This window comes from Labrus bergylta, chromosome 3 (assembly GCF_963930695.1).
Source record: "Labrus bergylta chromosome 3, fLabBer1.1, whole genome shotgun sequence".
NCBI classification, from domain to species: Eukaryota; Metazoa; Chordata; class Actinopteri; order Labriformes; family Labridae; genus Labrus; species Labrus bergylta.
Window position 1 is genome coordinate 1,612,828 of NC_089197.1, and position 20,923 is coordinate 1,633,750.

A 20,923-nucleotide genomic window follows, 5' to 3' on the forward strand; every position below is an offset into this window, starting at 1 on the left:
ATATACTCAGCTTGGTGGCATAATCCCCGGACGTGGTTTTCTGCTGCGCTGAACGAGACTTTATGACACCACCCACAAATTGCGAAAATGACATGTTTAAACTTCAGAAGCCCTAAACAGATATGTCACGATACACTTTATTTAACGACATTTTCCTGTGATTTAAAGTTGTTTTAACAAGTTCGCGACTTGTTCATGCCATTATCGCTACATAACAATGCTGGTTTTCCCATCGTGAATTTTTGCAGATCTTGAGGAAAAAGTTGATATTAAAGGTCACATATTCTGCTAAATCCTCTTCTCCATGTTCCTCTAACTCTAACATGTGTCTCTAGTCCGTCTACAAACCCCCCAATGATGAGAAAAGTCCATCCTCTCTGTCTTCTGCCTGCTCCACTTTTCAGAAAATGTGTGCTCAAACAGACCGTTTGTAGATTTTCCCTTCATGACATCACAAAGGGCAGTAGCCCCTCCCCCAGGTGGGTGACACTCCCACAGCTAGGTGTTTGTTCTGCCCTCTGAGTCTGCCTTCTCACCGTAAACAATAGGACATGGAGCGAGAAAGACCGAGTACACCCAAGCCCTTCCAGAGAGGGGGCGTGGTCAGACACAGCTCATTTACATATTTAAAGGTACAGACACAGAAACAGCCTGTTCTGAGCAGGGCTGAAATAGAGGGGTTTATAGACATGATCAAATACAGGATCAGAGTGGATTTAGAACAAGAAACTTCACACACATGTTTTGAGGAGCTCTGAGACTTATTTAAACTGGTTTAAGAGGAGGAGGATATGTGACCTTTAACTCCCCATCATGGTAAAACTGAGTAGAATTTAATGTATGGCAACATGTCCTTTAAACAAAAATAAGATCATCTCTCATGTTGCAACAAAGTTCGTAAAACCCTGTTTGTACTGAGTGTCGTAATGACCGATCTGTTTCCATCGCTGCCCGCTGCCCTCAGAGAAAAGATAACCTTCTGTCAGAAACGGAGAAGAGCCGAGGACACAGGACGCACACCGGCACTCAAGGTGTTCTGCGTCGTCAGAGATTTAGATGAAGACACGACTGAGTCAAATGTACACATCTTTATAAGACAGGACAAAATGGAAAAGGAGATCGTGTGATTGTTTGAAGACATTTTCTTAAGAGAGTCACATTAATACAAAGATCTATCATGGAATACCAGTATTTTATATACTGCAGTTTGTTATACCACATTTTTATATTCTGTAACATGTGTACATGGTAATATGCCAACTCTGCGTCAAAAAAGTGTTCAGTTAGTTCATCCAAGAAAAATAAAGAAAATAAAAAACTTCTCAAACAATATTCAACTCACCATGAAAAGGATTACAATACCCTGCGAATGCTCACGGCCTGTATCAGAATGTCTTTAAGCGTTTATCGTAACCACAAGAGAATACACACAAAAAGTGGATGCTTTGGGGAGCTCGTTGGATTTGATCCTGCCTCTCGTATAAAACACTTGAAGTAACTGAAATGCTCGTTAATGATTTACATCATCCCAGGGGGGGGAAACCGAGACAACACAGTGAAACTGTGAGGATTCATGACGGGATAAGAAAGGAGGAGACGTGAACAACTTCACTTGAAAACATTTGATATCCAGATACAACATCAAATGAAAGTGTTGCCTGAGGTTTGTCATTCAGTGCCTGGGAAATCTTAACACATCCAGGTTTCTAAAAATGAACTGATTCTGTCAACTGAGTGATTAATTACGAACCAATCTGTAAAAGTATTTGGTTTTATTGAATCTATTTCTTTTTGCTCTCGAGCTTTTCGGGGGCCATGATTATCTGTCACACATCGGAGCAAAACTTGTCATTTCTAACACTTTGTTCTGCAGTTTAAAAAAAAAAAATTAAGAATCCAATACCACACAATCAGCGGATCCATTAAAGTGGTTATAAAATATGATGTAACGTCCATATTTTAACACAAGTGAAGACTGTTTTTCAGTGGCTCCTCTCCGGCTGCTACAGAAGAGGTCTTTCTAAAAAGCGATCAAGTGCTTGGCGTGCAAAGAAGACGAGTGCGAGGAAGAGAAAGAGAGTTTTTGTTGTCCTCAAAAGATTTGTGACAGAATCTTTACGGTAGAAGACTAAAAATGTTTTAAATCATCAGCTCAGCCTTCTTGAAATCTGCCTTTTCTTGCCAAAGATTTATAAGGGAACACTGATATCACTCTGATGACTGTGCAGTAAATAATATGAAACTACAGCAGATGGTTAGCTTAGCTTAGCTTAGCATCAAAACGGAGGGAAACCGATAGCATGGCAACAATCCTCTACAGCTCTCCGATTCACGATGTATATCCTATTTGTTTAATCCATGTAACAGCACATTAAACTAATAGGACATGGAGGAGCCAAAGTGGACAGAGCTGAAGCAGAAGGTTGTTATGTCAGTAATAATTTACTGGATGTGTTCATAGTGTTCTTTAGACTTCTTTAGCACAGCATGATGTTTATTTTCTTAAATTATATTCCTATTTAAAGAATCAGTAACAGCGTGTCCTAACAGCACGCGAGCGTTGAAATATCTCATCCCATCGCTGTCCACACTGCATCATTTAAACATGTACTGCTTTGCTCTGAGGATTTCAATTTGGTCAGTTCTGTAGAGTTCTCTGTCATAGTGTGCAGTTTCTATCTTTCAACATGGTTTCATCTCCTTTCTCCTTCACCCACAGGAAACAGTTTGATATCAATTAAAGTAAGTCCTGCAGAGTCTGTGATTAGCAAACGCCTGCCCTTCATAGCAACGGTTTCTCCACCAGTTCGCTGTCATGGGGACAGCAGGCGTTGCTATGCATACTCGGCCAATCAGAAACTAGCATATCTGCAATGGGTGGTTTCTACCTGTCAGTCAAAAGTTGCGACCTTGCTGGCTTGTCAGCCAGGACAGAGAAGCAACAGCAGATCCAACCGTCAGCTTCAAGCCACAAAATGTATTTCCTCATGGGGGTCTCCCTATGTTCCCTCAGGCCTATGGTCCCTCAGGCCTATGGTCCCTCAGCCCTATGTTCCCTCAGGCCTATGGTCCCTCAGCCCTATGGACCCTCAGCCCTATGGACCCTCAGGCCTATGTTCCCTCAGCCCTATGGTCCCTCAGCCCTATGGTCCCTCAGGCCTATGTTCCCTCAGCCCTATGGTCCCTCAGCCCTATGGTCCCTCAACCCTATGGACCCTCAGCCCTATGGACCCTCAGGCCTATGTTCCCTCAGCCCTATGGTCCCTCAGCCCTATGGTCCCTCAGCCCTATGGACCCTCAGGCCTATGTTCCCTCAGCCCTATGGTCCCTCAGTCCTATGGTCCCTCAGGCCTATGTTCCCTCAGCCCTATGGTCCCTCAGCCCTATGGTCCCTCAGCCCTATGGTCCCTCAGGCCTATGGTCCCTCAGCCCTATGGTCCCTCAGCCCTATGGTCCCTCAGGCCCATGGCCCCTCAGGCCTACAATCCCCCAGCATCAGGCCCTTCTATATTGCACATAATGTGTTGTTTCACTCATGACCCTCCACCTCTGTAATCTTGGTGGAGGTGCATCATCTTGCTCTGCCATCATGGCTCTCGTCAGTAAGTGTCTGGCGATCTTTCATGTGACGGATGAAAAGCCACAGAGAAGGATGGCGCACTCGCACCTCATCATTCACCTTCTGTGATTTAAGCAAATTATTTGCTCACGTTGAAAAATTTAAATTCAACTGAACAAACAGGTGGTGCAAATGAGGCAAGTAGAAAAATCTGAGGGAACATAGAGCTGAGGAACAAAGGGTTTAGGGAACATAGGACTGAGGGACCATAGGGCTAAGGGAACACAGGGTTGAGGGATCTTAGGGCTGAGGGAACATATTGCTGAGGGAACATAGACACACTTCCTTTTATTGATGCCAAACATGAGGCTTTAAAAAGGTGTTTAACCAATGGGTGATGTCAAGGTTACTACGTCCACATCTTATATACAGTTCATCCTAAGGCCCAGGCATCAGGTGGTCGAGTGATGATGTGGAGGTTAACCCAAACCCATGTAGAGATACGGAAAGTTTAGTTATACAACTCAAAGTTTGAATTTGAGATTGATGGATAAAAGCTGCAACATCTGTCCACTGTTCCCGACACTCTGTTCACCTGTCTTCATCTGAATAAGGTAGTGTGGTTAATGCGCTCCATATTTTAGCTGAATTTTTTATAAGTGATATCAATCTTCTGGTCTATCTCTAGGCAGGAAAAGCAGAGTCGGACTCTCCCTTTGTGTTCCAGGTTTTTCTTCAGCTGTGTACGCAGGGCTCACACTGCGGCTAACAAATTATTTATACTTTCAGTTACAAAAAGGTTTTTGTTTTTTTTTAAGAGCAGAAAAGCAGTTTCACACCAAAAAAGGCTGAAAGTGACAGAACAGTTTCTCCAAGCGTGTGTGAGTGTTTTGGAAGTGTGGTGCAAGATATTATTCATCGACACATTATTCTCGCCATAAAAAGCAAATGAACTGGAAAGTGACTGCGAGGTTTCATCACCTCTTTGGGAAAAAGTGTCGCGTTGATGGCTCTGAGTCGTCCCCCATCCTTTAAGAGTCTCTGTGAATCAGCGTCAGCGGACTTTTTTCCGAGTGCTTTCACCGCCATTCACCTTCACATGAGACAACTTACCAAGCAGTGACACAGGTAATTCCCAAGAGAACGCTCCCCTCGATTAGGATGAGAACAAATACCATAGCTTTATACTTTAGCCACCCAGATCACAGTCAGAAAAAGGAACCAAAAAGAACACCCCGAAAATAAGTTAACATAATTTTGACACATAGAATTTTACAATATGTACATTATTTTTAAATTAAAATAGATTTGTCGGTTGTCTTGATTGGGTAGGTCCTCTAAAGAGCGCTTTCCCTTTTTTTTCGCAACCATCCAGTGTTATTCCACAGAAGCAGAGTTCCCGTTAAAAGCTCAGTGGCGGACCCTCAGAGTGAAAGTAAGGGGCTGCCATCGTCGAGTCCCTGCCAATAGTTTGTCGGGTGACGTCTTCGGACAGGGCTGAGCCCTTAGCAACTACGCATGGCAGACCCTCCAACACCCTGACAAAAAGAAATAAATATAAAATATATGTAATATTTCTATATATATTCATAAAACCAACCCAGGATAGATTTTAACTTCTCTCCAGAACTCAATCAAACGGTGGCCATTTTTCCTATTTGCCAGTTCGCTCCGCTTCCCTTTTTTGTGTGTTTTTGCAGTTTTTCCGAGAAAAAAAAGTCTTCTTCAAACCTGTACATCTAATACGCGAGTAAACAAAATGTAAAAGTGCATGTTTTTTTGAATATGTTTTATCCACTATATCCAAAAGTGTTGCAGGCACTTAAGTCCTTCCCAAACATTGTAGGTGTTTTTTTTCGACAGTGGAGCAGGTTGGTTTGGTTTTTTTCCTGGATTTCGTTTTGTGGGCCGGTCTGTCTCTGTCGATCCGTCTGTCTGTCTGGCGAGGAACGGGCCATCGCGGGGGGAGGGTGGGGGTTGGGGGGCGGCTAGCCCAGGATGTCCAGGTAGACCGGCGTGGCTTTTCCCATGGCGAACAGGACCTTCTGAATGTCCTTAATGTTCAGTCGCTGCTGCGGTTCCCTCTGCCAGCAGCCCAGCATGATGTCGTACACCTCTTTAGGACAGATCCTCGGCCTCTCCAGAACCCGACCCTGGGTTATGCACTCGATGACCTGCGGGAGGAGAAGAGGGCAGCGGAGTGAGACGGGAGACTGATTGCTTTGCTTTGTCCATAATGAGAAACCAACGACAGAGCAGGAGATCCTTTGAGGTTTGAACTAATGAAAGTGAGATGAAAGAAACAAACAGTCACTCTTAAATTTGTCCAATAATAAAAGGGGAAACAAGGTTTCATTTTTTTTCTGTCCCTCAGCACCGGAGGAACAAAAACACTGTGTCTGCTGGGGTGGATGTTTGAGATGCTGCTAAAAGGGTGATTGATCATTTCTTTGTTGGGCTTGTGCTCCAATTAGCCGGATGACTCACTGCTGTTGTGACAATTTGCCTTTATTATTTGTGTCAATTCCAGGCCACTGTAGCTTAAGAGGATGGATAGGGGGTCTATTTGTGCCTAATTATTGTGGCAGCTCTGAAAAGCTGCAACAGAAAAGCAGCTTTTATCTTTGATTCTCCTCTTAGTACTATCACCACGCACTATTTATTTATGCCTCCAACATATGCTCCCATACCAGCTGAAGGGAGAATAACTGACACAACTGACTTAGCCTAGCCCATCGTACAGAGGCTATAGTCTTTGTCTCAGCGGCCTTGAGTTTGACCTCTGACCTTGGCCCTTTGCTGCATGTCATGCCTCTCTCTCCCCTCCCAATGCTTCCTGTCTCTCCTCAGCCGTCCTATCTAATAAAAGAATAGCTTAGAAAAATAAGAAACAAACAGTATCATAATGGAATTTCATTTCATGTTTGCAGGTCAGCAGCACGACGTTCCAGTCTTAGTAGCTACACCAAAGGATCCTGGTGCCAAGGTGGAAATGGAGTGGTAAAGCACGTTCATTATTTACTTGTTAAAAACTGACATTAGTGAACAGAGAGGGCGGGTGCTTAGGTTAGGTGCCTTCCCTTCTCTTGTGTTGCAGGTACTTGTGATTGGTAGGTCTGTCTGAGAGAACCTGGGCCCGATGCTCAGAGTCACGACACAAGCTGCCACATTAGGCCCCGTGTCCACCTGGCGTCTTTATCTGAGCGCCAGCGTCTTTTTTCAAATTGTTGTCAATGAGGTTTAGAGCGTTTTGCAGCAGCAGGCGGTCGCCTGGAAAGTGCAGCGCCCAGCGTCTTTATGTGCGGCTACTCCGAGCACTCAAGTTGAAAATCTTTCAACTTTTCAGAAAGGTGCTGTGGATGTCACCGGCGCTCTTTTCCTAATGTCTGATATTCCCCGTAGTTTTGCCGCCTACAGGTCTTGTCTCCACATCCTCTTCGCTCCGCGTCTGATCGAGAAATAAACGATCCCAAATATAAAACATGCAGTAAAAATTAACAGAGCAGTGTCGATCATACAGCGGCCGTTGTCAACAGACTGTTGTCATGGAGACAGGACGGACGTGCAGCACTTTTCTTACCGGAAAAAAACGCTAGGTGGACACGGGGCCTTAGTCTGCTCAGAGCATGCACCTTGTTTGGTTACCTCAGCTTCCTTTACCATCCAACACTCGTCACACACCCACTCACCTTCACTACTGACATCCAGACCTCACTTCTTTATGGCATCACATTAAAGTTTGTTGTAATTAAATCAGTTTAATTAAGGGTTAATTTGGTGTCTCTTATTTGCCGTTGTCTTTGAACCGGTCATGACAAAAGATGTAGCATCTGATAACCTGCAGCTTTAAGAAGCCGAATCAGCTGGAAGGATTGTCTGACAAACCAAACCAGAGTTTCAATAAATCTGTTTCATCGTCAAAATTCTGAAAAACAAGTGTGAAAATCTGGCTCTGGAGTTTCCACTGGTTGCTTTTTGTTTTCCGAGGTGAGGATTCGGCTTTCTGTCTATTGTTTTATTCTGTTTCTCATGTGTTGCCACCGAAAGGATGAGAGGCCTGGCAGACGGACCAACCCTGCCACTGAGACTGAGGGGAAATCGAGCAGCAGCTCCTGCAAAGACATAAGGAGCCCTCTTTGCATAAATTCCAAGAACATAAACACTGCAAACAACCGACAACAAAGGATGCGGTGGTCATGGCAACGGCACCAAAAACCAAACACGTGAGAGAGTGTGATGAACCTGGTGAGGGATCATGGACGACACAGAAGCTAATCCATAAGAGGGGATGGAACACTTTTTCATACATTTAAATCTGAATAAGTTACAAGAAAATCAAATCAATCAAGAGATGACCATTTAAAAAAAAAAAGAAACATTCCATCTTCTTCCTTCTCAATCCCTGGCACCATCATTACCCACAATGCAACTCCATTGTTGACAGCTCAGTCTAAGTCTGTGTCTGAAATCACCGGGTTATTCTCTACTCTTACTCTCTAAAAATACGGTTCTCTGTAGAGGACTGGAGACCAATTTAGAGAAGACTAAGTCTGAGCAGTAGCGCGCACATTGTGGTGGCAGAGAAACAATCCAGGCAAGTTTATCAGGAGGCAGCAGCTCGTGTCAGGTCAGCAGAAGCCGGGCTCTCGAGTAGGCGGAGCTCCCAGAATCTTCAGCGAGGTGATCTGGTACTACAACCACCCGATGTCCCTGACGCCCAGCCACCACCATCTGACTGAGTCGCCCACACAACCACCATAGAGCGCCACAGGAATGAGTCCTAAAACCCTGAAGTAAGTTAGCATTTGAGCACCATGGGGTCTAACGTCTAAAAGTCAACGGGGATTTTGAATGTGTTTGTGGTTAGACTCCTGAAATAAGGTCTGTGGTTAACACAAGCTGAAGAGATGTTGGTGTTTTGTTAGAGCACATAAACTACGTTAGGTAATACCTCCACTTGTGAAGTTTGAAGTTTTTACTCGTCTTTAAAAAGGCGGTTGCTAACAAGAGGCTAAATGTGACTACAGTTGTTGTCGGGGTCATTAAAGGTCATCACGCCGGACACAGAGGGCGGGAACTCTCTCACTAGTCGGAGATGTCTCCTGTAGGTTTAATCTTTAGGTTCAGGTGAATATTATGTTAGTAAACTATTTATTAAGCTACGTGGATTAGTTTATCGGAGATCGTCTGAAGCATAACGCTAGTGACGTCACAACCATCCCACCGTGGTGTAGTTAGCTTTAGCATAACGTTAGCTTTTTACTTCTGTCGGCCGCATTAACTCTTCAAACATCATAAAAATGGCGTTCATCTGTGAAGATTATCCTGCTGAACAAAACGCCTACGCTTCAGAAACGTGAGTTTACCACAGAGATTATTTATTAATGATCCAAAACCCAATGAAAACGTCCCAGAGGAGGATTCTCATTAGACCCCATGGAGATGCTACTTCAGGGTTGGCCAACAAAAATATGTCATTTGATTTGTTCTCTATAAAGACAGGACCTGTAGACGTGCATTAATGGTGGTATGGCAGAGAGGGGCCGCTCATGTAGGAGCACCTGAGCCGCTGGGCCCGAGCGCCTTGCTCAAGGACACCTCTGCAGTACTCAGGAAGTGACCCGGCACCTCTACAGCAACCAGACTAACTTCCATACTTTTGGTCAGCACCGGGACTCTAACCAGCGACCCTCTGGTTCCCTACAGACTAAGCAACTGCCGCCCTTTGTTCTCGGCTCTAACAGCCTTGGATGTGTTAAATGTTTGGAGTTTTCCTTTATGGGGGTCAACGATATCTCAATTATCCCCCAAAGGGGCATTTCATGTTCCGGCCTGCATTGAGGACAACAACAATAACAACCAGGAAACAGATGTGACGTTTTTTTATATTTTTTTCTTCTGTCATCTTTGTTGTCTTCTGTTGTCTGTATTGTCATAAAAACATCATGTGGCAGCGGTTATAGAGAATAGATGAATCTGTCTGTTGGATGAACCGTCCTTTAAAGACGAGGTTCAAAAATAACTGAAGTTAGTGTTTTTTTTGTTGTTTTTGTTTTCTTTCTCTCTTCTTTCTCCTTTGTCTCTTGTTCTCTTTCTTTTAATCTTATTCTTTCATTTTATATAACTAATTTGTTTGTTTGTCTTCCTAAAGATGTTAAATATCGTAGAGAAAGGGAAGAAAACCTTGATGGAGGGAAACATTTATGAATTTATGTGACACAGATCCAAGCTACCTCAGTTTGACTTCAATCTACTTTAAACAAACTGTGAAACATGTTTCTGTATTGTAAGTGTTATTTTTAGGATTCCCTCATCACTGGAGCGACACAACCTTTTTGACAGCACACCACTTATAAAAATGTAAAATCCTTATCATCCTTATGTTGAATATAAACTATGTGTACTGTATGTTAAGACATGATGCCAATAAAAAGAAATTAAAAAAGTTAGAATCAAAGAATAACTGCACAGCAGCCTTGATCTATATGTTACAGACATGTTCATTTGATGCTCCAGCGCTACATTTCAGATTTCAATATTGTAAATTATTCATCACCTAATTTATCTGGCAGCTGTAGCCACCGGTTACTCTGCAGATTAAAGCCCCTGCACTCCCACACAGGTGTTCTCAATTACCCCGGCTGATTACGACTCCAGTCAGGTGTAAGCTGAGAGGAGGAAATATCTGATGTCACCGAGCGGTACGTAACAAAGAGGACTGATTACAGGGTCAGCCGTGTCTTGCCTGACAGGTACGACCAATTAGAGGGACGGTAGGAGGATGCTTGTACACACCCTGAAAAACACTCGCACAGGGAGACTTGGAAGAGCAGATGCAACATGTATTACTACCTTATCAAAAAGCTGAAAATGTCTTCAGCTTCCAACACAGAGGATGATACAGCTTGGCTGTGACTGAAATCAGATACTTTCAGTCTAAGACACAGGGTGCCGGTTTAGCCTAGCGGTTAGAGTGAACGCCCCATGTTTCAGGACCATGGCCAGTTCCCACAGGAGTCTGATACAGGCTACATTAACAATGTAATGTGAACAGCCAGACAACTAAAAATCTGATCTGAGAAAGCTTGAACTGCCAACTTCCACGTCGTTCTGTCAGCGCCTCAGTTTTGCTCCGTCTGACAAAGCCCGCCATCTGGAGCGTGAGTGCAGACATGATCAGCTGCAAACAGATCACAGATCACCCAGGAGCAAAGAGAAAAACATGCAAAACAACATGTTTCTTTGTATTTCTGAGGATGATTTGTTGTTTGGACGTCATGATGATAAAAGTAAATTTACAATCATAAGTCTGAATATTGTGTTTTATTTTGAAATTGGCCGGATGCTATGTGTATTTCCTTGTTTGTCTTAAATGACCGCCTAAGTGACACAGGTAGAAGGATCCGAGTGGGACTTCAACCGGACACCCTTTGGGTTCCCAACCCAAGTCTCTACAAGCTGAGCTACTGCCGCCCCAAATGTTTGTAATGTGCATCCAATGTTTTGTGCACCACTTGATTCTAAATTCAGCCTGACTGACGTGTGTGGTGGCTTTGGAACAACGTCCCCTTGAATTTAAATAAAGTTTGTGACTTTGAACCTGGTTTGTCTGCAGTTTGTCGTGTATGACTCTTTGTTGTCTGTTTTTTGTTTTTTTATGAACGCAGAGGAGGAGAGAGTAGACGAGCCTATAGCGAGCGAGTCCTGTTTGAAAACAAAGTTCCTGCAGAGCTGGAATAATTCATCATTGTGGATGAGAGCCAATTAGAAGTGTTGCTGTAATGCATCATTGTTTAGTGCGTTAGATGAATCTGAATAACTGAATAAGAAGTGCAATAATTCAATCACACACTACCTGAAGACAAGAGTACATTAGAGAGAGGCTCCATCTGATTACATCGTCACAAGGTTTCAGAGTTTAATCAGCTGAGCGTCTGAAAGTATCCAGATTCACAGAAACATGGAGAAATAAACGTGTGTCAGACCTCAGAACACATCGATGTTTCATCTGAAACACGTTATCCTCTCGGGGTCACGTTCATTTTCTCAATATGCCAGATTCACGAGAGTAATCCTAATTGAATTGTATCGATTCAAAGCTGAGCCTCCAATTAAAAATACAAAGTCATCACGAGTGTTAGAGTAACGCGGCGTCTTGTCTGGTGGCATCGATGATTCTTCACGTTTGGCGAGCGTGAGTCTCAGAGACAGAAAAGGAACACGAAGAGGAAATGTAGATTCAAATCTAAAACTGGACGTTCTTCATTTCAATCTGATATCAGAAGCTTCTTTTAGCCCCCAAAGCTTCGAGAGGAAACGTCAATCTGATATTTAACACCCCAGCTGATACGGACTCTGGTGAGGCGATAAAACAATAACCAGTGATTATCAAGATGTGATTTTTCTCAATATAAATAGAACACATGTTCGCTAAAGGTTCGATATATTTAAGTCTGCAGCTACCCTCTAATGCTCCTTAGACGCTAGATACCAGCCGACATTAAAGAGAAGAAGAAAAAGTCGACTAACTGCCAATCATGTCGCAGGGATATGGGAAGGCCGGGTAACAGACATGAGGAGCAGAATGGAAACACAGCTGAAATGAGCGATAGCGACGCTGAAGAAAATGCTGAGCCTCCTGGCTTAAATCAGGAGAAAACATCGTCGACAAGACGACGATAAAGGATGCTCCACTTCAGGATTGTGGAGACATTTTGGATATTTACAGTCTGTCATAAACGACTATCATGCTGTGTTAACTTTGCCAAAGAGAAATGCAGCTCAAACAGGAAACAACATAAAAACCTTTCCAGCGTTTGAAATAATATGACCCATGAGCTCATGACGGTGAAATGTTCCTCTGTTCACGTAGAGTTTATCTTGTTCAGACGATAAATAATAATTAAATCAAAATTAAACATCTGATTTCTTCAACTTTCACTGTTTTCCTTTTTTTACATGTCATGTTCTGCCTCCTGAGAAGTTTTAACAATAAAGTTACATAAAACAAACAAATTCATTAGGAAGAAAAGGACTAGAGAATGTAAAACACATAAACTCCCCCCCCCAAAAAAAAAATCTTATAACTGCTTTTGCAAGTATAAGATATTTGTGAGAGCAAAATGGTGCAATCTAAAAATTGAAGTCCAGAACCTCAAAAAGAAACAAATGAGGATCAGTCTTCACATTACAGTCGGTGTAAGGCATCTCTCGACCTTTAGACTTTTTCTCAACATTTAAAATTTTTCCTCCAAATGCAGAATGTAATAATTATCATTCATTCCTCATGTCTGGCCCTAATCCTCGTCTGTAGTTCTCTAAGTCCAAACATGTCTTTAGTTTCTTTAAGCATCATGTTGTCGCTGTGTGTGTTAACGTTTTGTAACAGCAGAATCTGATATTTTCTTTTTGCGAGTCTTCAAGCGGTCAGACAGGAAGCTGTGTTTTTGGGCCTGCGGTGATTCACTTGACAACAGCGAGCGTATATAAACGAGACTCTTCTGCAGCTTTATCTAAACGCTTTGGGGCTCTTTTGTACCTCGTTGTTTCCCAGCTGAAACCACGGCTGCTTCCCGTAGGTAAAGATCTCCCACAAGATGACTCCGAAGCTCCACACGTCGCTCTCCGTGGAGAACTTCCTGTACATGATGCTCTCCGGAGGCATCCAGCGGATAGGTAGCATGGTGTGTCCTCCGACCTGAGGGAAGAGAGAGAGAAAAAGTCATGAAGAAGAAGAAATCTTCAACAGGGAAGTCATAAAAACACAGATTAGACATTTCAGTCATGGACAGGAGTCCCAGGCGTCGGGGGGATTAACTGTCCTCACATGTGATACGACGGCCTTAACGCCTCATGGACGGGCGCTCTGCGGCGGCTCCATGTTGACGCTGACACAATGCAGGAAAGTGCTGACTTTATCTGCCACCTTGTCTGTATGTATAGAATCACACAATGGGAGTTTCTTTAGGTAACAGCATTAAAGGATCCCTTTGTGCTTGATGAGCAGTCGTAATCTGCCAGCCTTTCTCTGCAGCCGTAGTGGCTTTACGCAGAGGATCAGAGTCTCAGAACAGGAAAGAGAACGAGCCCTGATCGCTCTTTCTATTTCATTTTTATACTTGTATACTTGTATACTTATACTGGTTTTTATTTTTTGTTGTTTTTATTTTTTTCAATGAGTTGCTTCATTCATACGGTTATTTAATTTCAAGATGTTCAATGAATCAAAAAAAGAAACTACCTCCAAGAAAAGAAGAATCTTTAGAAATGAATACACAGCCATACATACACATCAAAACAATGCAATAAGAGAGAGAAATATATATATATATATATATATATATATATATATATATATAAATCAATTGAAAAAATAAATAAAATAAACAAAAAATAGAAAACAAACGGACAAAAACAAACAAAAAAAATCGCTCTTCTGAAGTTGAGAACGTGCAGAATGCTTGCTCCTATAGATGCTCCTGGTACAGCAGTTCATATGTTTCTTTCTAATGTAAATGTGAGCACTACATTTGCATGTCTCATAACATACAAACACAAAACCCATCTATAAGAACATGAAGCAGGATAACAGCGGCGGCGGCAGCGGGGACCGGGGGAGAGATATCAGCTGGAAGCTCTTTAATGTCTTCAAACCAGCAGAACATGAAATGAAGTCTCCCTTGCTGTAAATCCTCCCAGGCTGGATATTAATCGATTAAACAATCGTCCATTAATCATCCTTGCTCTCAGCTTCCATTAGCCGGGCATTGTTTTAAAATCTATTTCCCATTCATGTCACTCGCCGGGGTTTAATCATGGCGCCGATGAGCTGGACACGACTGATGTGGGAATGAGCGGCAGGCAAAGAATCCCGAGTTTCAGCTCAGAATCCGACTTTAATTACAGTGATTATTGTGGAGCTCACACTATTGACGGACTCTGTTACTAATACGCTGCTGTGATCCGATTCAATCTGAAGAGTCGAGTATCAAAGTCAAACTGAAAACGGATGATTTGTTCTTCATTCTGCACCTGTTTGGCGTAATGTTGATAAAATACGATCAGGAGTCTGTATGTCGTGTTTTATTTTGAAATTGACCACTAACTCTAAACGTTTCCTTGTCTGACTTCCTGTCTGGGTCTTTCTAGCTTGACGGGACTTACAGCACACTCCATCAAAAATAGACTTCAGGCGGCGCAGTGGTTAGTGCGGGCCCCCCCCATCCACTCTAGAGAGGAAGGGGGGGGGGGGGGGGGAGAGAGACAGCTCTCTGCAATGTTTAGAATTTGGACTGCAGTATCCATTTTAAACACTAGGGGTCAGAGTTACACACTGCTCCTTTAATACACAAATATGGGTGAATATATGCAGTGTTCATGTGTGGGCTTGTAGTAAATTTAGCATTACAACGTGCTCTTACTAAACATTGTATTGTACGTTATATACATTGAGTTTGTTGTCACATCACTTCCTGTCTTGGAAGATTTCTGCTGTCATTTGTTTTTGTTATCTGCTTTACTTTTTGGCCTTCGCCGTCTATCTTATTGTTATCTTGACATTTTCGTCAAGATAAGGGTGAGATGGATTTTTAAGCCCCTTTGAGGGTTTTTTTTTTAATCTATGGGTCAGTGGAAGTAGTCCTACATCATATCAGACACACATCCGTCATCACATCCGGCCACCCATGCCCGACTGATCCGCCAATCCAACCATCCATCTGTGAATCCATCAGTCTATCCTACAGAGCTGAAACACAACACATACCATAACATGTGAAATCCTCATTAAAACAACCACTCTATCAATATGGTTCCCTCTCCTCCAATCACATTCATTTAATCATAAGCTCTTCTCCAATCTCCATTTACCAGCTCCGACATCTGTGTGCCTTCAGATGTGAGCATTGTGTCACATTTTAAGTATCAAGAGGAGAAAAAAAGGAAAAAACAGCCCACCACGTCACACTAATTACCTCCCAGTTCCTTACGCGCTCATCACACATTTCCTTTTGAAAGTCAAACACAATCTCTGCGTGTCAGCTTGATGAATCTTCTGGATGTTTTAAAGGAAGATGAGATTTGTCGGTGTGCCAGACGGCTTTTCAGAACGTCCTCTAGTTTGTACACTTCATCAGATTCTGCTGCAGAACACGAGGCCTCTGTTTGTCCCCCCCCCCTCTGGTATTATCCTTCATCAGACCCTTCACTGAAGTCCTGAATTTGGTTGCTACATCTGTTAGTACGTCTACAATAAAGTGCATGTTTGTGTCCCATTTTGATGAAGTATGAAACGCACACAGAACTATGATTATAAAGACCTCAAAGTGTCAGACACTAAAAGTAAAAATGCCAGTATCGGCCGATAACAAGCTAACGTGACGTGTCTCTGTTTTTGATAGCGTGTCGCAGAAACCAATTTTACTTTTGTTTTTACTTCAAATGAGGGCTGTTAAACAGGTACAATTTTAATCACATGTTTGTATAACATTATTTTGAAGAAAAAAAAACCAATAAATAATTAGGATTATATTTTTAATGTTTGTCCTGTCTTAAGCTGAGAGTCATTTAATTGCTGTGTGCTTTTATTTTAAATAAAATAAAGTAAGGCCCTTTAGGGATCCCAAATGGACGTCAAACAGCTCAAAGGAACGGTAACTCACAGTTCAATGTGTGATGTCATAAGGGGGATATTACTTTGGACTCGTCAGCTGAGCACCATGAACAGATCGCAGGATATAAACGTCACTACCCCCTCCCACTCGCTCGAGGTGAATTCTCCTGATTATATCCTGCTGCAGTCTCACATCAGCTCACTCGGACTTTCTGCACACAAAATTCTCTGGGGATGGCAGGAGAAACTCCGGGTGAAGTCTGAGAGAAACATTCGGCTGTTTGCGTTCACACATGCAGCTCTTCCTGGAAGTTTTCTGGAAGTTTTCTGCAGGTGTCCTAAAAGTTACTGACATGCCTGGGCGAAGTGTGCCTCCTCTCTCTGCTCTACGTTTACACATTTATATCTGCTGAGCTCGCTCTATGATGGTGCCTCTAAAGCAGCTTGCTTGAGAATATTGGAAAATGTTATCCCGTAAAGCCCACTCGTCAGCACAGACGCTGCTGTTCAGCCAAATGAAGGTGCATAGTCTCACTCTGAGAGACGTGAATGCAAACACTTCCTGAGGGCTGCTGGAGTGGTCACACAAGGTAAAGTTTGCTCTGAAATCATGGGGCTTAAAACAACTTTCAGGCTTTCTGTAAAATTCAAAGCGCCCGAGACAGTACCTTGAAGTCATAAATGGTTAATAAGACTTTTTATGACTTCCTCAATGCAAACTTTCTTCAAGAAACCTCAACGTCTCAGTAGGAGAAGAACCTCTGGAGCGAACCGCTGCAGTGTGGTCTGAAGCGTTTTCTGCAGCTCGGGCCCCTTGGAGCTCCGCAGAATAACTTCTGTTCTTCAGTCTGCAGAAGAAGTCGATAACCACTGAGAATTTCCTGCTCAGTGATATCACAAGGCTGCATGCCTCCCTTACGTTTAACAGAAATTGATATTTGTACACATGGCCTGAAGGTCAACAAGACCATTAGAAACAGTTTTATACGACGGGGCCTGATATGCTGACGGAGAATGAAAATCACACTCCATTAACCTTGGGAATGTTGGGAATGTGTTTGGTCTTGGTGGTGTTTCTGCAGCATCATTTCACTTCCCCCTCCTCTGGTGAATGTGAGACATTTCAGCGGGTCGTTACAGAGAAGTGACTCTTCTCTTTGAAGAAGTGAACAGATTTTCTTTACTAAGTTTATGTTTTGTCTCGGAGGTAGAGCGATTTATCAAAATACTGGAGGTCTAGCTAGTGTTGTAGTCAAGACCACACTAAATGAGACCAAGACATACCTAAGTCCAGATGGCTCCCAGACTGGGACTAGACCAAGACATTTAGAGACAGAGTCAAGACCGAGACCAAGGCAGGGCGAGACTGAGTCGAAACCAAGACCAAGGCAGGATGAGACCGGGTCAAGACCAAAACATTTAAGGGGCGAGACCGAGTCAAGACAAAGACCAAGTCAGGGTGAGACCGAGTCAAGACCGAAAGAAAGGCAGTCCGAGACCGAAACAAGACCAAGACATTTAAGGGGTGAGACCAAGTCAAGATCGAGACCAAGGCAGGGCGAGACTGAGTTGAGACCAAGACCAAGGCAGGGCGAGACTGAGTCGAGACCAAAACATTTAAGGGGCGAGACCAAGTCAAGACCAAGACCAAGTCAGGGCGAGATCCAGACAAGACCAAGTCCATAAATACCACAGAACAATCATCGTCTGTTGTTTAAGGGGTGTAACACCGGGAAGGTCTGTGGTCTTAACCGGGGGATAAAAGTCAAACTACAAATTGATTGAAATTAGAAAAAGACGTTTTCCTTCTAATCTCGGTAATGACTTGGGAGAAAAAAATTATCCTGCCAGTCTTGATTTAATATCCCGAGTCCGCCCAGTCTGAGACCAAGACAAGGCCGAGTAAAAATGCTTGCTATTCTGAGATGAGACTGAGACCTTTAAAAAGTGGTCTTGAGACCAAAACCGATCTTAAGTAGTAGATCACTCGGACCAGAAGCAACTCCTCTTGTCAAAGCGTTTTCTTAGGAATGATATCGAACCCAAACCAGCCGCAAAAAAGTCTTTGTAGGTGCTGAGAGGGGTCAGAAGACTTGACATGTCCTTTATTACAAAGAGCAATATGAGAAGTGGAACTAAAAGATGTGACTTCTGAATTATCTCTAAAACATGTTTCAGAATGAGTGAACTCTGTGGTTATGATAAATGTGTGTTTTCTGTCCTTTACTTCTCCCCAGGTTTGAATAACTTTTATTTTCTCACATTTATCTCAAAGTCCACAGAGGCTTAGCTGAGCGCATGCTTATATATTTCCTAGTCGTCCGCGGTGCTGCTTCACATTAATACATTTACACACATTTACACCTCAGAGCGGCCCCGGTACGACCACATCCTTGTCCTCTAATCCCACCAGGGGTTAAGTTCTCTGCTCGGCCGCACCTCTGCCGAGCTGAGCCAGGCTGTAAAGTGAGTACAGAACACTTTGTGCACTCCCCCTCCTCCGATCTCACACGGTCACAATTCTGCTTTTCTTTAAGTTACCCAAAGGCATTGGTGGAATCAGTAGGAATCCCCGGGACTGAAACATCATTTTCCTCCTAATTTCCCCGAGCCCCGCCCTGCTGGCTCGCTCTCGTAGCAGACTAAACAAATGTGATCCACCGTCGGCCTGGAAAACAATGAGGCTGTCGGCCTTCTGATAAAAAGTTATTAAGGAAAGACATAAATCCAAAATGGTGTCTCAAGTAAGGTGCCCTTCCTCTACATCCTATATTTATTGACAGAGTGAATTTTGTTGCGGCGAGGAGAGTCGGCGGTGATTTTTCCTCGCAACCCCCATTTCTTTCTGCAAGTTAACGGCCAAATGAACACTGACTTACAGCCCACCTGGTGTCATTAGACATGCCACGATTTTAGTATTGTACACAGCATTAAGCCAATATTGATGCCGAGACCAGTCGGGCCTGTGAGCAGGAGCCAAGCTAGGTGGGCTGAGCGAGGTGAAGGAGTGTGGGTGAGGGGGCTGTGTGTACCAATCCTCCCCCCTGTGGAGCTTTATACAGATTAAACAAAATTAATTAAGTTCCCGTTAGTCTAAATGACTTATCTGAGGTCCACCCAGCCCATTGCACGCAAGGCTGAACCTCATCAGATGCATACTAATGATTCCACCGCCGCCACTGCTGCTGCTGCTGCTGAGGCGAGGGGCATTAAAAGTGGCTGACTCTCTGCTTCCCAAATGATTGCATGCTATCACCTTGGGTCTTTGTGACAAGGCCATGGCAATTAGCTCGGAACACAGGGGGAAGAAGAAAAAAGAAAAAGAAAAAGGTGAACAACATAATAAAAATAAAATAATTGCCCCTGTAATTATCCTCATCGTTTTCACTCAATGTCACGCGGAGAAGCCGGGCGATACTCGGCGGGGTCGTGAGGAATGAGTCTGGGGCTTTTTTTTTTTTTTTTTTCTGTTGCTGTGTAAACTGGATTAGTGCTCTGCCTTTCCCACCGTGGCAGGGGAGTGATTGGATTAACGGCGAGGAGAGCACAGCAGCATGGCAGGGGGATAGATTACCGGCCCAGTTGGGGCTCTTTTCGATGGGGCGCTCTGCGGCCTTGCAGGGAGCCCCTCGGAGAGGCCCTGGGACATCTTAAAGGGCCCCCGATAACCATCTATACATTCTCTCTCGGTGCTTTAAGCGCGCGGCTATCTCTGCTCTCCTGGCTCAAACAGCCACAAACACAAGTTCACTTTGAGAGGCTATGATGTCCATTAGGTCTCTACCTGCTGCGCTGCTGCCAAGAGGAGATAAAGTGGTATCTGCTCTGGCTGCTGCATGCTGGTGGGTGGTGAAAGTTTCAGAAGGATACCAGAAACACACACACACACACACACACACGCACACGCTGCACTATTGCTATCATGCAGTTTTTGCTTTCACTCCTTCAGTATTTAACTCTCCACACCGGCTCGGGCTGACAATGTGCAGATAGGTGTTTTCTCAGTGTTACTGCTGACTTTGTAACTACGCTGAATATTAAATGATGAGCAGTGCAGCAGCTCTGTGATGCTCTTAAATTATATATCTTGGTAAAAAAAAGTAGCATAGGTTTTAAGGAGAGCAAACTTCCACCATGGTGTTATTATGAACAAATTCATTTAAGACCGAAAGATTAGCTTTGGGAAACGGACGCAAAATATCTCCGTGCATCCGGTGAAGCCAGAGAGGTTAGCGGTAAACTAACTTCCAGGAAAGACATATTTTTTCATGTGGCGTTTATTCAATCCATGGTCCATGATCTCGTGGAGTGAAGCACCCGTTCATATTATTCATAAAGCGACTTTACTCTACATACGTCAGAGAGTAAGAATGACAGAAGCAAGGACCTAGAGAGGAGGAAACAATGTCAGGAAGTGCAAACAAACAGCTTTAAACCCTGATTGGACACAGAGGTGCTGACAGGAAGTGACCAGAGGTGCTGACAGGAAGAGACCAGAGGCAGAGCGCATCATTGTCAGCTGTTCTTGAGAGTCCTAATCAGCATCAAAACCATCCTAAACATCATCATCATGAAGGTTGAAGGTGTAGAGCTGGGTCTTTAGCTTTTTCTTAAAGGTGCAGAGGGACTCTGCAGATCGAATGGAGTTTGGTACATCGTTCCACCACCGGGGGGCGACAGAGGAGAAGAGTCTAGTTGGAGACTTAGGACCCTGTTGTGAAGGTCGGATTCAGACGCCTTTCATTGGCAGAGCG

General features: G+C 43.6%; 1 protein-coding gene across 3 annotated transcripts in view; it reads right to left on the minus strand.

The window, feature by feature from the left end:
* Window positions 1-1,073: 1,073 nt before the first annotated feature.
* The window catches only part of ntrk3b (neurotrophic tyrosine kinase, receptor, type 3b), a 251,045-nt gene continuing 231,195 nt past the window's right edge, over window positions 1,074-20,923 (minus strand). For all 3 annotated transcript variants that reach the window (XM_065952443.1, XM_065952442.1, XM_065952444.1), the window contains 2 exons: window positions 13,098-13,256; window positions 1,074-5,733 (listed from right to left, as the gene is read on the minus strand). In XM_065952443.1, coding sequence (XP_065808515.1) covers window positions 5,548-5,733; window positions 13,098-13,256 — 345 coding nt within the window. In that variant the 3' untranslated portion in view covers window positions 1,074-5,547. The remainder of the gene's footprint in view (window positions 5,734-13,097; window positions 13,257-20,923) is intronic.